This window comes from Ictidomys tridecemlineatus, chromosome 7 (assembly GCF_052094955.1).
Source record: "Ictidomys tridecemlineatus isolate mIctTri1 chromosome 7, mIctTri1.hap1, whole genome shotgun sequence".
Taxonomy (NCBI): domain Eukaryota; kingdom Metazoa; phylum Chordata; class Mammalia; order Rodentia; family Sciuridae; genus Ictidomys; species Ictidomys tridecemlineatus.
Window position 1 is genome coordinate 135,531,152 of NC_135483.1, and position 17,748 is coordinate 135,548,899.

The 17,748-nt window shown below is 33.5% G+C and overlaps 1 protein-coding gene and 1 long non-coding RNA gene across 10 annotated transcripts in view; one reads left to right on the forward strand and one right to left on the reverse strand.

Annotated features, from left to right (window-relative positions):
• LOC144365557 (uncharacterized) overlaps window positions 1-17,748 on the forward strand; it is a 133,770-nt gene that overhangs the window by 111,148 nt on the left and 4,874 nt on the right. The gene's annotated exons all lie outside the window — the stretch shown is intronic.
• The window catches only part of Scn9a (sodium voltage-gated channel alpha subunit 9), a 174,350-nt gene that overhangs the window by 67,256 nt on the left and 89,346 nt on the right, over window positions 1-17,748 (reverse strand). For 3 of the 4 annotated variants that reach the window (XM_005315699.5, XM_078017526.1, XM_005315698.5), the window contains exons 3-7: window positions 16,562-16,653; window positions 15,353-15,565; window positions 4,633-4,696; window positions 3,350-3,491; window positions 1,284-1,490 (exon numbers count right to left, since the gene is read on the reverse strand). In XM_005315699.5, the coding sequence (XP_005315756.2) occupies window positions 1,284-1,490; window positions 3,350-3,491; window positions 4,633-4,696; window positions 15,353-15,565; window positions 16,562-16,653 (718 nt within the window). Of the gene's footprint in view, window positions 1-1,283; window positions 1,491-3,349; window positions 3,492-4,632; window positions 4,697-15,352; window positions 15,566-16,350; window positions 16,443-16,561; window positions 16,654-17,748 lie in introns of all 4 variants that reach the window. The other variant, XM_040294411.2, reaches the window with a different exon arrangement.

The window sequence follows — 17,748 nt, forward strand, 5'->3', positions numbered from 1 at the left end:
ACTATGCAATTACGGTACATAAATCTCACATAAACCATGTAATGAGATAATGTGTTTATGTATCAGGTAGTTAACTACTCAACATTATCAGTAGAATCAGGCACTCTACAGTTTAGTGAGATTAAATTATCTAAAAGCTGAAATGAATTATTAAAAATTAATAGTAGCTCAAGAGAATGGTAAGGTTGATGATTATTTTCTTATAAGAGACTCCTAGGGGTTCTCTAGGAAGTACCTGGGATAACCCAGTATCTGAATCAGCTCTTTATAAAGTTGGTTGTTAATAAAAAATAAACAATTTTTGTTTTTAAAAAATTGGGAAAAAGAGGTAAGTGAAAAACAGAAAAGTTCTCATAATCATGCCTCTCAAAAATAGGTGGTCTTAACATTTCATTCAGCCTTTTATACATGTATATAGTTTCAAAATCATGATTGTAACCTATTATTTAATTCACTATTATTTTATAGCTTTTTTCCCTCATAATATAATTTTTTGAAATGTTTAATTTTGGGCTGAATAATACTCTTAAGGTACAAAAATATCATAATTCTCTTAACTGTGTTTCTAATTTTTAAATATTTCTGATTTTAATATTATTAAAATACTATGCTGTATATATTTGTATATCAAAGTTTCTCTGTATCACATATTGTTACCCTGTCCTAATAATCTTAGAATCCTTGAAGAGCTTTAAATAGATCAAATCATCAAACAAGTTTCAATAATCTTACACTACATTAGAAATTATATTTCTTTGAGTACTTTCCTTCCCAAGTTTCTCTACTGAAGTACACCTTTGGAGAGAGCACTACAGAGGAATCCTTCAGAATCTGTGACTTTACCCTAAATGACTAAAACCATTAGGACTTGTTAAATTTCAGTTTTTACCTTAAAAAAAAATCCCTGCAACATTACTGAAAAACATTTTGGTGCACATTTGCTTTCTACCCCACAGATTATTAACATTAAAAGAATTTTTCTTAAACCTTTGCATATGATTGTTATTCTGGGAAAATGCATCCTTTAAAATTTTGGGACTTTGCATTGCTGATAACAGTCTTAGAGGCAATCCTTAGAACAGAGAGTGAAATATGGAGAAGATGTCAATTTTAGCTCAATGCAGAACTGATTCTTACAACTACACTACGTATAAGGATTTTATTTTCATATAGAAATTAATTAAGAAAAATTTACCTGGAAAGGCTGCATTTAGACCAAAGACCTCTGTTGTTACTATTTGCATTTATACTTTTAGGAAGAACTTTACACCAAATAACAATACCTCAGCTTCTTCTTGCTCTTTTTTGAGGCGATCCAACATCTGTTGAAATTCTAGTTCTTTTTGTTTTGCTTCTTCGATGTTTGCTTGGTTCTGTTCTTCATAGGCCATGGCAACCACAGCCAGGATCAAGTTTATTAGATAAAAGGAGCCCAGGAAAATCACCACAACAAAGAAGATCATGTAGGTTTTGCCAGCAGCACGCAGTGTCTAGGGAAAAGTAGAAATTAATGTATTAGTAAGACAAAGTGTTTTTCAGCAAATTATTTTAACATGAATGGTATATTAGAAATGGTAAATTGGGTGATTTTGCATAAATCATCCTATAAAAATATAAAAGATTAAAATTATATCTTCATGGAAAACAATCCGGATTAAAACAAATATTTTCAGTACAATGAATATAGAAATCTAATAGATCTAAAGATAAGTATGAGTCTTAATTAAGTATAATTATATAATTATCTCATATTTCTCATGTCTTAAAATTACTTAAAAAATTAGCTCCTATGCTTACTTTTAAATTTTAAGAGTAGATAAAATTTAAGGTATCTTTTATTGTTAAAATCCTATCTTTTCTTTTTTAACATGAATTATTAACGGTAGTGTTTGATGTTAATATATGACAAATCACCTTATTGAATAAATCTATCATAGGTGTTTATTTTAACATTCTTGTTAATAATTTTAAAACGCATTATACTTTATAATACTTTACACTTTTAAATTAATTCAAAATAGGAGAAACAGATATTAAATTAAAAAATGTCTCCCTCTCAAATTTCTGATGCCAAGTTAACTCAATTCCTTTTTCTAACAGTTTACTTTCATCAATTTCTTCTCTCAAGTAAATTCCTAGTTGTAGATTTTTTAGGACAAGTAGTATATTCATTTTACTCTTCATAGAAATTCCCATGTGAGCTTCTCAATGGTCACCAGTGATATGAAAAAAAAACCTACTTTGCCATACATAATAGAATTCGTCTCTTTTGATCTCCTTTTCATTTTTAAATTTTTTTTTGTCATTCTGAGAGGTGAAAAAAATCACAAGTCACTATTGTGTTTCTTTAATTTTGAGTAAGGTGACCTCTTTTTGCATAGTTAAAAGTATCAGAGCCAGGTATGGTGATGCACTCCTGGAATCCCAATGACTCTGGAAGCTGAGGCAAAAGAATGCTAGAGCCTAGAACTTCAAAGATAGTCTGGCAATATAGCAAGACCCCATCTCAAAACAAAAAAAAAAAAAAAAAAAGAAAGAAAGAAAGAAAGAAAAAAAATCATTTGCAGTACTTTTTATTTCATATGAAGTGTATTTTTATAATTTCTATATTCATTCATAATATTCTCAGAAATTAATACAAAACTGTCCAAAAAAAATCTGTGGAAGCTCTGAGAAAAGAGATTTGATGTTATTTATTATACAGAATAATCATTTCAGTCTTCTTCCTTTGTGTTTGGCTGCTGGTAATATATAAATAAGTGGCTAGAATCCACAACTCCAAGAGTTTCACCCTGAATTAAGAGGAGATAAACATGTAAATGAATAATTTCAGTAGCAGAGACTGATGATTTCAAGTGAAGGCTATAAAAGAAGTCATTGGAGTCTAGAGGAGAGAGAAATGGACTTGGGAGAGGAAAATTTGGAGAAGGGAATTAGATCTTTAATTATAAATAGGAGTTCAAAATCTAAAACATGGTGGACACATGAGCAGAGGAGATTTCTTGTGTTCAAGAACACCCCAAGCATGAGAGGAAAGCAGAGCATACAAGGAGTGGATTGAGAGAAGAAGACAGAATGTTTTCTGCTGTTTTTCTGGGGTTTTGCATGGGATGATATATTTAGGAATGGAAAAGATACCAAATATGCTTAGAAAAGATGAGAAAAATATGATTCAAGGTAAATCTGCTCTGATAGTGTTGAAAGTAAAACATTTTTTAAAATTTTAGTAATAAACAGTAGAGTTTTTCTATTCTCAACTGAATTAAAGAAAAACTTGTATTATGACTGGTATACAATATACACTAGATTTTTATGTCATTCAAAAATGCATGTCTTTCTGGTCACCTACCTGTTGGTAAAGGTTTTCCCAGTAATCCTGGGTCATTAGCCGAAATAAGGCTAAGAAGGCCCAGCTGAAAGTGTCAAAGCTTGTGTAGCCATAATCAGGGTTTCTGCCAGCCTTCACACAGGAGTATCCTTCTGGACACTGACTATACGTGAAAAAAAAAATATGACAGGTTAGGGTGTGTTCAGCATGCAAACTGCAGAGCACTTTACAGAAGTCACAAACCCAAGGTTTCTTTTATGGGGACAGTGTTGTGTGATGACTAAGAACACATGATTTGGAATCTGGATAACATGAGTAAAAACCCCACCCTACTATTTACTAGTTGATGACTTTGCCAAATTACCTAAATTCTCCAAGACAGAGTTCCCTCTTTCTGTGAAAACTGAATAATAGCACAGAACACAGAAAGGATAACACTGGTTTAAAATTTAATGAAGATACAATGTGCAGAATACTTAGCCTATTTCCTGTACATAGAAAGCATTTAATAAATGGTGGCTGCCATTAGCAGCAGCATCATTGGTGGCAAAATTTGGAAACTTTCACCAGATGTTATATAATAGTGCCTGGATCAATAAGAATTGATGAAGGCCTCTGCAAAACTGCTTCCCCTCAAATTATTCTTGGAATAAATTAGAATCAAGAATAGTTGAAATATATCAATTAAGTTCATAAAAATTTGTAGCTTTAAGACTTTCTCCTTCTAAAATTGGTTTGGCTTCCATGATGCCATAGTATACATATGTGTTCTGGGAGGAGCAGCAACATTTTCTTTATTTCTATGTTCTCAGTGTGCCCAGCAATAGATGAAGAGCTATCTAGACAAAAGTAAGAGCAGCAACAAATGTCCTACTGCAAAATGAAGTTGGCATATGCGTATAAATAAGAGGTTCTTAAATTTTTTTTACCAAAGTCCATGGGATTCTTTTCTATAGAAAGACAAAAACACTATACTTCATTACCCACAAGCTATGTTTAACTAGAGAATGAATAGAACCTTGGGGCTGTTAAGAAACATTGATTTTGTCACTCTTCTTTGAAGAAAGGCTTCAACCCACTTTCCATGCAGTTATTGGAGAGTGATTCTTTTCTATTTTTACATAAAAATATAAAAATTGTAGTTTGTTTTAATTTAAGCATAGCTTTTAAGATTGCTTTCAGGAATATGCATTAATTATAAACATTGAAAGCAATATAAGAATCAAAGTTTCTGGTCGGTAAATTGAACATGTTTTTTCTTCTTTTGCAGCATTTAGACTAGAAACAAAACAAATATTACATACCCTGAATCTGTGCTGAAACCACAAAGGAGAGCATCTTTGGATCCCTCCAAGTAATAAAAATATTCTGTTTAGGAAGAATTTGAATAGAATGTTATAGAGTGTAAGCTTTAATTGTGATATAACAGGTAAATTAATGAATATATACACACATACACATATCCAGTCTCAATCCCGAGCAATGAGTAACAATTTACTGATTATATTTTCATATATGCTCCCTCAAATATTTACTGTTAACTTCATATATGCCCGTCAGTGGATATGACAAAAAAGAATTCCAAATAACACTTAACAGGTAAATAAATAAATATACATGGTACTTTCAGATAGTGATAAAAGCTCTAAAGAAAATACATTAAGACAATATGAGGAGCTGTGGTCAGGGAAGAGCTTTCTAAGGAGAAGGCATCTGAACAGAGACCTAAATGTGACAAAGAAGTTGACAATGCAGAAAAGAGGAATAAAGGGTATAATGAAAGGTATGAAGTGGAAAATTTGCATTTATTTCTCCAAATCTTTCTCTGTACTCAAATGGGTAGGGAGAAGGCATGAGAAAAGGCTCTGAGGCCAAGATGAAATCAGTGTGTAAAAGAACCAGTAAGATGGCCCTATTGCAATGAGTGGGGGGACCACACAGGGACCAAATTGTGTAGCACTCTGCTTATCACAAAAAGGAGTAGGAGTTTGGATATTAAGTAAAATTGGAAGGAACAGAAGTGGGAAGGAGTGGTAGGAGACTTCATTAACATTTTTCAAGTATCTGTAGTTTCTTATAGGCAGTGAATTATAGACAACCAAGTGCAGAAACAGAGACCAACTAAGTGACCATACTATGCCTACAACTCAGAGAACAGCTGTGGATATACAGAGGAGGGATGGAAATATGGTGGACAGAACTGCTGATGGAGGGTGTGTGGGGTGCATGCAAGAGAGAGGGCTTGGTGACATGGTGGTGTAGTTACTGAGATGAGGATCTCTGGAGAAAAAGCTCTGTTTTCGCCAGGCCTAGTTTGAGATGATCATTAAGAACTAAATTCTGTTTTTCATGTAGGGAGTTTGATGAGAAGCTGGAGGCCACTAGAGCTGTCCAAGGTGCATCATCATCAAGGAGATGGTCTTCAAAGTCAGGGGATTTAAGGAGTTTATCCAGAGAGTAGGTGTAGGAGGGGAAGGGGAAGAAAGGGAAAGGAGAATGGGTAGGGGAGGGAGAGGAAAAGGAAGGAGAGAAGGGAGCTCTTAATTGTGTCCCAAAATACTGTAGAAGAGGCAAAGGATCAGCAAAGCAGTACTATGAATGAACAATTTTTTTTTCTGAAATTATCATATTGTTCATTCCCCAACAAATGCTTATTTAAGACCCACTCATTTCTAGGCATTGAAGCTCTAACAGTGAAATAAATGCAAATTTTCCACTTCATAACTTTCATGATACACTTTATGCCTATTTTTGGTAGTAAAGGGTCTCCTATTGGCTTCAAAGCTTTGCTATCACTCCAGAATATTTGTTCTTTTAAATAAGGGTCAAACTTCCTATTTGATTCAAGTTGAAGAAAAAAAAATGCAATTATGAGGGAACTTAGAGTAATACTGAAATTAAGACTTTGAAGTCAGATATTCTTGGATTTGAGTGTTGCTTCTATCCTTCCTATGAAAGTGAATTATCTTTAAGCCTTCAAGGCTTAGGTGCTGTAAAATGTGGTTAATGATACCTACTTTATAGAGTTGTTGAATAGTTTAAGAAGGATATAATATGTAAAGCAATATCAGAAAGCCACACATTCTACACTAGTCTTTCAAGGACAGGAACATTTATTACTAAACTGTTAATCCAGTTTCGGATAAGACTAATTGACTTACTCCTTATCACTGTTTTACTTATGCAAATTAAAGAGTAAAGCCTTTTAGTCTGAGATGGAAATTTAAGCCAGAATATGCATAAACAGCTTTTTTGGGGGTGAAAGAGTTCTGTGCCTCAGGGTAGATGAGCCTAGAAGCATGAGGATAGGAGAATCTAAAATGCAGGCTTGTCTTACATAAACCTCCAAGGCTTTTTACTGAGGAAGGAATACTTGGCATAATCTTTTAAGCTAATGGCTAATGTTCACCAATTGTGGAGAAGCTGCAATACAGGAATGGGCTTTAGAGCTACCTGTACTAGCAAGCTGCTAGGCTACCATATTTGACTCAGTATAAGAATGATGAAAGGAGAAGCAATGCAGGTAGCTCACTCAGGTCTTGTAGAACACTTCACAATGACTTCTAAACAAGTAGACATGAAATTGTTAGAATAATTGGCCTCTGGAGAATTTAATTTTAATATCTAAAGAAATGGGGAAAATGGAATGCAAAAAAAATCAAACTCTGTACACACAAAGTAAGGATGATTTTTAAAGATAAAGATTGAACCATGACTCAATTAATTTCACTACTAGTTTACACTGAGAATTAAAAACATATGTCCACATAATAGCTGGTACATGAATGTACATTATAGCCTAAAAAAGTCTCTCAACTGGTAAATATAAACAAAATATGTATATGCTCAAAATGAAATGTTAAAATGTAATAATAAAAAGAAATGAATTGTGAGGCTGGGATATAGCTCAGTTGGTAGAGAGCTTGCCTCATATGCACAAGGTCCTGGGTTCAATTCCCAGCACCACAGAAAACAAACAAACAAACAAACCAAGAAATGAATTATGGACATGTGCTACAACATGGGTGAACTTTGAAACATGCTAGGTGAAAGAAAGGATACCAAAAGCCAAATATTGTTTGATTTCATCTGTGTTTAATGTACAGAGTAAGTAAATCCATGAAGAAAGAACCCAGCTTAGTATTTTCCAGGGCCTAGAGGCAAAAGGGAATGGTGAGTGACTATGAATGGGTACTGGGTTTCTTTTGGGTAGATAAAAATATTTCACATTAGTGGCGAGGTTTGCACAATTCCATGAATGTGGTTGAAAAAGGAATTGTACATTTTAGAAAGGAGAATTTTATGGTACATGAATTATTTTCTCAAATCTATTTTAAGAAGACAATGTAATATAAAATAGCAAAGGTTGTAGAAATACATATGAGAAATAAGAGAATTACAAAACTTACTGTAACAAAAATCTAAAATTGTTATTTACTCTAGTGCAGATTTTATAGGAATATCCTATTAATTGCAGGATCAGTAGAGAAAAATGGCAAAACATATTCTATGGTTAGGTCTATCTGCCTTGCTTAGAAAAGCAGCTTGGAACAAATGTGTGCTTGGGCTTTGGGAGGTGGAGGGTATGTTTTCCTATCAAGAAGCAATAAGACAACTCTGAGAAAACTAGTGCAGAGGATCAGGCTGGGGTTGAGAGCCCCCAAATGATAACTCTGCATTCTGTGAGATAAAGTCCCATGGAGAAAAGAGCTATGGATGGAGACAAGGAAAAAAAAAACGGTAATAGTGAAGATTAGCATTGCGGTTTCTGCAAAAATTTTCTCTATTAAATGTCAAACACTGAGAAAATAGGAGCAACACAAATCCCATTTTAGCCCCATAGAACCACATTATATTAATGTATGACACTGAAAATTTAGCTACAAACTGCAATTGAATCTTGCTTTCATCTAGAGCAGCAAGAAGGGTGTTTGATAAGCATTGAAGTAGATGGTAAATAACATCAAGGGAAATCTATATATTGTACATTTTTAAACAAAAGTCTAGACAATGAGTTTATTTATTTGATAATGGATTTTTAAAAACACCTCTGAAAAGGTTTTGCTATAGGAACAAGAAAACAATATCGATTATATTCAGGCTTCCTATGTAGGTTGCCTTTACCATTATAATTCTTTGATTTCTTCAGTAATGCCAATTCACTTACCTCAGCACTTTGCATGATCTAGCAACTGACTCTTGAGTTCAGTTCTTTCCTTGTCCAGATTAAACCCATGGGCGCTCATTATCATAATTCCCTTAATAACCTCACCTTCTATGCATCTTTTTGTTTCTCATGCTAACCTGGCAGAACCACAACCTACATATAATCTGGCACCTATCTTTTTCATGTTTGCTCCCAAATGACTGAATATTGGTGGAGAAATTCTTCTAACCAAGTGAATTGATATATTTTGAATAGATGTTTTTTAATATCAAACTGGCACTCAAAATAATTTCAATTTTCCATTCCTTAATATGATCATACAGTTCATTTCCTCAACCCCTTTTCTAGATTTCTCCTCTTCCTTTTGCACTCTTAGCCAACGATTCCATTTTATATTTCCCTAGGGAAATAAAAGCCCTTGGGTTTGAACTTAATCACCTTTCAATAACTCTGCAGCTTATACCACCATCTGTCTTTCTGCTTCAGCAGAGATATCTTTCCTCAGCTCTGTTACTTTCTCAAGGCCTTGATTTGTCTATCCTCCTGAATTAATCCATATATTAATACTCTTTCATTTATACTTCTAGAGAATTTCCTGTCAAAACCCATATTTTTTTAAAAAATGCTAGCCACTGCCCCTTATTTAAATGCCCTTTACAATCAAATTTCTTGAAAGTGTTGTCTTTAAATACTATCCTTTCTTATTTTTGACCTTTCATTCACCTCTGTCACTGTCTCAGTCTGACCTTGTGCCTCTGCCACTCCCCTAATTTTCTCATGCAAGGCTCTGTTCACTTCCAGAGCAGAGTTAAGGTCACTAAGATTTAGTAATTCTAATATATAAGCGGGATTACTAGAAATAGGAAGAAAACAACTCTATATGCAGGTATATGAGGAAGGTAAGTTTTACTTTGGGTAGGAAAAAGCTATAAGATTGTGAGGCTGCTTTGTTTTGTTAAGGAAGTAAGAGTGTAATCTTCGTCCTGAAGTCAAGTGACTATTTCAAGTGGTTATTTCAAAACAAGAAAGGAGAAAAGTATAGAACAAATAACTGAAGGACTGCACCAAGGTCAGATGTGCTATGGTAGAGGAACTTTGTGAAAGAAATTTTATATGTGATCTAGTTGGATAAGATTAAGAGAATTATTTTTAAGTTTTTATAAAAATTTTTAGCATAAATATAAAAAGTACACTGATACAAAACTAGAATTTGGTTCTTTCTGTTAAAACAACTAAGTTTTCTTGGAGTTTTTGTCCATTCTTAATAAGAAATTTAAAAAAAAATTCTTTATCTTTTAGGTAATTGATCTAGGAAACCAAGATTCTGTATTTTACCAAGATAATTCTATGTTATCAATTGTTACTGTATTTATTAGGCTTTGGATGGCTTTAGAAAATTTGAGTCCTCTCTATTAAAAGACATAATATTTTTCTACAACTATGTTATATTTTGTATTTCCTTTTGAAGTCTTTAAATTGTCACTATTATTAAATGAATGACTATTGTTCATGTGATCTGTAATCTAGCAAGTGTTTTAGAGCTCTTAATATTTTAGATAAACTTCTCAAAATCAAGTGATACATTAAATATTTCCATTGATTTCAAGTTAATTCTGGAATTTTTTCAATGGTCCCTTGGAACATCTCAAGGGAACTTTCTTCTTATGAAAACAGATACATTAAATTAGCTGGGATATATATATATATGTATATATATTAAATTATATGAAAAGTAATTTCAAATTAGTAATGCTCAAACTTCTTTGAGTTATTTATATGGATTTATTCTTAGTATTTTTTCAGAAATTGAATGAAAATTCTTCAAAATCTGAGCACTTGATTTGGAGAAATAAAAGTTGTATTTAAAATAATGTAAACCCAGTGTTAAATGTGGTCTTATGCAGAGCCTAGATGGATGCTTGGTCTTGGCTATGTCCTTAAAGCTTCCATACTTAAGAGTTTTGCACTCCATGACTCATGGAATAGTTAAGATGATAAAAAAAAAACATGAAATAATTGCTTAGGTGACTGTTCTAAAATTGCTAAAATGAATTAAAGCCAATGTTTGGATTATCAAACCCATGAACTTGTTAAGACAATAAAAACCTTGGGTGATACATTTCTGTCACCTATAGTATCATTTGAAACTTTATGAATGGATTTCTTCCAATTATCAACATAAATGTTGGGCATATGAAAATTTATCCACATAGGAAAATCAATGCTGTAGCATAGCTAAAAAGTTTTTAGAAGGTATGTATTCTCCATGAGGCATTCCTAGAGAAATCTTCAGTGGTAGGGAAAACTTATTTAACTCAGAAGGTTACAAAATAGTTAAAGGAGATATAATAAACACAATGGCATTAGGCAAAACTGAGAGGACTGACTGGATTGTCTTGGCTAAAGGTGTCCCTATTGGTCTTGATAGAGATGAGACCTACCTCTAGTGGATTAAAGCCTTATAAAATAATCACTTGGAGGTGTCTTCCCCTCACAGTACTGCATGTATTTCCTGTTCTTACATAGAATTTGAATTGATTCAACATTACAAGGCCGTTATGTGTTATTCCAAAGCAAAGTTTGACAACAGGGAATAAAAGCCCTTCGTGACACCAAGTGATGACAGGCAAACCCTTCATGAGTTAGAACCCAGAGACTGGATCTTTTCAAAGTAACAATAAAAGACATTTGTCCTTGAGCCCTTTTGTAAGAGATCATACCAAGGTCTCCTCATCACCCCTACTGCAGCAAAACTTCATGGTTTCAATCTTGGACTCACATCTCTCAGCTCAAGAGGACCCTACTGTACATCCATTTGAGACCTGAAGATAAAACTAACCTTTTGAGATTCCTTCTCAGAAGCAGGTAACAACCTAGATGTGGAAAGTTTTCTTGAGATGAATCCAGACTTTTCTTTTCTGACATCATGAAACCTTTGCCCATTTCCTCTTTTTCCTGTGCTTACTTTCTGTTCATGCTTGGCCAGATAATATCATAATTAAGACTTCATAATCAATAGCTTTTGTAGTGAATTTACCTAAATGTTGGAAATGTCATGTAAAACCTAAATCCTTACATGAGCTTAAAAAATTTTCTAGTTCACCCTTTAACAAATTTCACTTGTATTCCAAGTGTGACTATTTTTTCAAATTGCACTTTTAGTCCTTTTTAATAATATTCAGATTCTTTGTGTAAATATGAAAATAGGTAAAATTTATAGTGAAGAATATACAGCTAAATTATACCAGAAATTAAGTAAGAAAAGCAACAAAGAGAACTTGAAAGTTTGTAAACAAATTTATAAATCTAATCCCTTAATTGATGGTAGCCTCCAACCATGCAACAATTAAATAATGGAGCCTTTGATAAATATCATTAGGTCTTGCCTACTGCTGACTCCTAATGTTCAATGCACCCACAGGGAACAGTCTCTTGTGCTCTTCAGAACATTTTTATCTGTGGAAGATTTAATGCTATCATGATCATTTAACCATATGCCAAGGCAACTTCCTGTCTCAATAAGTCACAAATAAGGGGCTAATGTGGATTATTATGAATTCTAATGTTAGCACTGTCAAGTCATAATCAATTGCAAAGTAAACATTATTATTCACTCCTTATTTGCACTATGGATTAAACAGGAAATTTCCAGTAGGCATAAATCCCTTAAAACGGGCATCTTTTGGTAGAACATTCCTTTCCTGGTTTGAAATAAATGTAAATAAGGTTATGATTTTAAATCAATTTCAAACATTAACTATTATAACCAACTCTTGCAAAGACTACAGTTGCCCAGCAAACTTCTTTAAATTTTCTTATCAAAGTTATTTTAAATAATAGGATAGTTTTGAACTACATGTTTACTGAAGAAGTAGTTAATATATGCTACTGCACTTTGATAAATCTATTCGGTATGAAAGAAACTTGGTTGCAAGGCATCAACCAACTACTTGATTAAAGGAAGTAAATTCCTCTTCTAGCTAATTTTTTACATATTTGATTTTGATCAGTTCAGTTTGTGGGGGCTCCTATTATGGAGTATTCTTCAATATATTAATATTCTAATAGCCATGTAAAGTTTCTTTGGTACTCTGAATCTTCTCGAGGGTTTTAAATGCTCATATGCAGAAATCAATTATACATCAAAGGGTCTCACTACAGTTAAAATATGAAAACAATAGAACATAAAGAAACATCCAGCAGACAAGACATGACAAATATGAATTTCATACTGGGATCAAATAAGTTGGTTATTATGATGACAGAGAGCCATCAATGCCCAAGGTTTCAATCAAACTCTCAAAATTGGGAAGCTGACCAGAAGGAGAAAATTATTAAATTAAATTTGTCCTAAAGCTGCCTCCATACATAGGAAACTGCAACCTAGTTTAGTATGTAAACAAATTATAAACTAACTTCAGGGAACATTCTTATAACAAGTGATTGTGTTTTAGCCAATCATAGGCTGCCAATTTATCTAGTCTGCCAAGCTATACCCAATTCAGCTGTTTCTGTATATCACTTCCTTCTTGTGTCTATAAACAATGCCTGCCTACATTACTGTGTACAGCTCTCCGAACCTCTCCTGTTCTGAATTAATTCTGCTTGATTCACCAAACATTTTGCTCAGGTAAATTCTGTTAAATTTATCCAAGTTTTTCTTTTAACAAAGGTTTAGAAACATTCAAATTATAAACTCAGAATGGAATAAAGATTCAGAATAAAAGGAATGATAATGATACTCTGTGAAAGAAGTTAAATTTAAATAAATACTACAATTTCACAAAAAGTAATGTAAATATCAACAATTATCCATCAGATATATTAGGTTTACAATACGTAAATTAAAAAATAAAATTCTCTGGAAATTAAAAGTAGAATCCAATATCATATTTATAAAAATCAGACACTAGAAAAGTAGGTGTTATGGTTTGGATGTGAGGTGTCCCCCAAAAGCCCATGTGTGAGACAATGCAAGAAGATTTAGAAGAGAAATGATTGGGTTCCAACAGCCTTAACCCAACCAGCAATTAATCTCCTGATGGGATTAACTGAGTGGTGATTTAAGGCAGGTAGGGTGTGGCTGGAGGAGGGGGGGGTCTTTGGGAGCATGCCTTTGGGGTATATATTTTGTATCTGGAAAGTGGAGTCTCTTTGTGCTGCCTAATCATCATGCAAGCCACATCCCTTTACCACACTCCTCTGCCGTGTTGTTCTACCTCACCTTGAGCCCTGAGAAATGGAGCCAGCTGTCTATAGACTGAGATCTCTGAAAGCGTGAGCCCCCAAATAAACGTTTCCTCCTGTAAAATCGTTCTTGTCTTTTTAGTCGCAGCAGCAAAATACAGACTAAAACAGTAGATGAAAATGAAAAAGAAAGAAAAGTGCCCAATTCCTAACGGAATGGTGCTATTAAAGGAAAATATATTAGTTATTTTTCTTATAAACCTTTAGCTTTCCTGTTTTCATCTTCTTTTTTCTGCCTTCTTCCCTGGATCAAATTAGCTATTAAATTTTATGTGTTCATGTGAGCATCAGCATAGAGAAACACTATAGGTGTCAGAAAGTAAAATTTTAATTTCATTTTTACCTAATATTTATCAATAGCTTTTGTGAAATACACTGTCATAAGGAATAACTGTTCAGTGAATATGCAGTTCATGCTTTATATATGACACTCTAATATATAATTCAGAATTAAGCAGACTCCAAGACAGAGCAGACCATTTCCTGTTGTACCTACAGAATTAATTCTACTGAATTAATAGTTGATATGATACCATCAACCTATATTGTAAGCCATCAGAAAAAGTTATAAAACTTATCACTGGTTATAAGAGTGGCATTGATAAAGCAGAGTAAACTGCTTTGTTTTAGACAAATCCATAGAAATATTACCAGGAGATGTGGGAGGTCACTCCTGGGATATTTAGCATCTTAACTTGGACTTGAGCCAAGGAGATTTTGGTCTGACATTGCATGCTATTTTGTGCCCCACCCCCACTTAATGGATTGCACAATGCCGGTGATCAGTGATCAGTCTTCCCTGGGATAGGAAGTAGCTCTGGAATTGGGTGTGACCCATTGGGCCTAGACAGCCCACCTCCTGCCTTATTTGGTGAAGAAGGTTCTATAGAAAACCTTTGAAGTTCCCTTGTATAAAAAAAGGAAATGCGACTTACTCCCTCTCTCTTCCCAGTGTGGAAGTTCAACCCCTAAGTCATAGAGCTGTCTTGCCCTCCCTTTTTAAAACTACTTTTGTATATAGTGTGACCCCCCATCCCCATTCTTTTCTTAGAGCTTTATGTTGCAACTAGCCTGCTTCAGGTAGAGGAACTCCGACTCCACCACCCCAGAGGACATGGATGGGAAGGAGATAGATATTTTAATATTTGATTATTAATATTAGCACTTTCCTTATTATCTATGTCAATTATAATTAAAGTGTAAAATGTAATTTTATTATCAAATAATATATCACATTATGTAATAAATATTAGCATATGTTACAATAAAACTATAACATAAAATATATCATATATAGTTAGATAAAATGGCTAATATTATTAATTCATAGATATATTTATTTTTCTATAACAAATTGATTCTGTTTTATCTTACAGAAATTGAGAATTATGGAATTATCCCTCTTCCTATTGCCAGAACTGCTAGAAAGCTAAAAATCAGGCAGATTTATAAAAATCATATATACCATGGTAAAAATTCACACTGTAGCAACTTTCTATATATTTGAATGATTTTTAAATAATTAAAATTTAAGCAACATTTCGTTGTTAAAAGAGAGCAATGCTTTTAGTATTATTTCAACCTTTTATCAACTACAGAGACATTCTTACTTTTCAAGTCTTCTTCATTCTCATATGTATTCATTATGCTTTCTAATGTTTCATTATTTTCAAGTTCATCCCGGAAACATTTATGCTTCAGGTTGCCCATGAACAGCTGCAGCCCAATTAGAGCAAACACACTGAGGCAGAACACAGTCAAGATCATGACATCTGACAACTTCTTCACAGACTGGATCAGGGCCCCTACAATGGTCTTCAGGCCTGTAAATAGAGAAAAAAGAATATGTTCATAATGACAAAACCTCTAAATGAAAAAAAAAAAGCAAAACACCTGCTTTCCTAGAAATGCATGCACTCTGTCAAGTCAATGATCTTAAGTTATCTAACTCAAAAAAAGCCTACTAGCTCACAAGGGCAGATTTGACATTTTATGTATACCTTGTTTATACCTGGAAAAGCAAATGATTAATAATAGCAAAATATTCCCAAGGAATATTCAAGATGTCTAATGAATAGATTGGTTGCTCAAATCATATTCATTCTCACTAGTAACATAATTTTTGTAACTTATAATTCAAACCACTGGTCAAACAAACCATCTCTTTATAATGGCACCAAAACAAATAAGAGTCTGCATTGCAGCACATAATGACAACTTAGAATGAACTCATTTTCAATTAAGAAATGGTTTGTTGAGAGAGATATAAAACAACTGTGTCATGCAATACCCCCATGCTGATGTTTCTTACTTATTTTTCAAAATATATGGGAAGCATTTAAAATTAATTGAAATTTTCCTTCCTGGAAAAGCAAATGGAAAGTGAGCCCTTAGACAGGAGGGAAAATTTCAAGTGGAGATGTGAGCCAACGTGGTCATCTTCATTCTCCAACACCCATGCAACTGATTAAACTCAAAGGCTGACTTTTAATAGTGATTGTGGGAAAATGAAAGGTTTCACATTTAGTTAAAATCACATAAGAGAAATTTTTTTTTATCTTTCCTCCAAAAGATCAAAGTCAGCTCTTGTGTTTAATCCCTCTCTCACCTGGAATGACTGAAATAGTTTTCAATGCTCGGAGAACTCTGAATGTTCTCAACGCTGAGACATTGCCCAGGTCCACAAACTCTGTCACATATCTGCAATAGGGGAGTTTATACACAAACACGGTGACAACACACACACAAACAGACAAAGAACAACTCCCAAACAGTTGGAGTTATGAGTAGCCTAATGTTTCACACCAACTACTTCTTACCTGGGATTACAGAAATAGTTTTCAAAGCTCTCAAGACTCTGAAAGTTCGAAGAGCTGAAACATTGCCTAGGTTTACAAATTCTGTTAAATACCTGTAGAATTAAATCAGAGTTATTCAGAATTTAGATAGACTCTATGATACTTACCTGTGCCTTTAGTCAAGGTAGTTTCTCTGTTTGTTACTCTTCATTAAATACATAGTTCTATAGGTCTTTTTTTATTTTTAACTAACTTAATCTAATTGGTTTTGCTTTGACTCCTTTAATGAAAACAAGATGAAACTGTAATATCAACTGCTTAACTGCTTAAACAAATGCTTCAATTACTAGCCCAGCAACATTACAGTAATGCAGATTTTTAAATTTCTATAAAACATTGAAAACAGGGTGTTAAGAGAAATAGGTCAGACACTTGCATACTTTATGCGTCCATCCATAAGAAGAGGCAAATCCATAAAGAAAAACAAACAAACAAACAAAAAAGGTGAGTGTTTTCCAAGAGTCTGGGAGAGAAGGGAATGGAAGTGACTGCTGATGGGTCCAGGTCCAGGGTCATTTGTAAAAATGTCTCCAAATTAGACAGTGGTGATGGTTACACATCTGTGATCATACTAAAAATACTGTATGGCACACTTTAAGAGGGTGATTTCATGGTTGTAAATTGCATCGATAGAAAAAAGAGACTGCAAGAAGAGTAATCTGTTTTAGCATAAAGTTTTCTAATCGGCAGGAAGCAGATGGAACTACAACATCATAAGTGACCCCCAAATAGGAAGTCTGATGAATAAGGAGGTGGTCTCTGGTGAGGGAATCCGAGGCTAGAAATCTTAAGACACTTCTGAATTGCTTAAAGGATTTGAAGAACATAGATTACTTTTATGATTCAAAATAGTAGAAAATACTCTACCTAAGTTTGAGTTTAAAGATAAATAAATGTTTCTGAGAAACACATTTGGGAAGAGTAACAATATAAATAAATTAAAAATATGTCTTGGGCTGGGGATGTGGCTCAAGCAGTAGCGCTCGCCTGGCATGCGTGGGGCGCTGGGTTCGATCCTCAGCAAGCACACATAAAAATAAAATAAAGATGTTGTGTCCACTGAAAACTAAAAAATAAACATTAAAAATTCTCTCTGTCTCTGTTTAAAAAATGTCTTAATGTAATATTTCCCTCAAATATAAACTGTA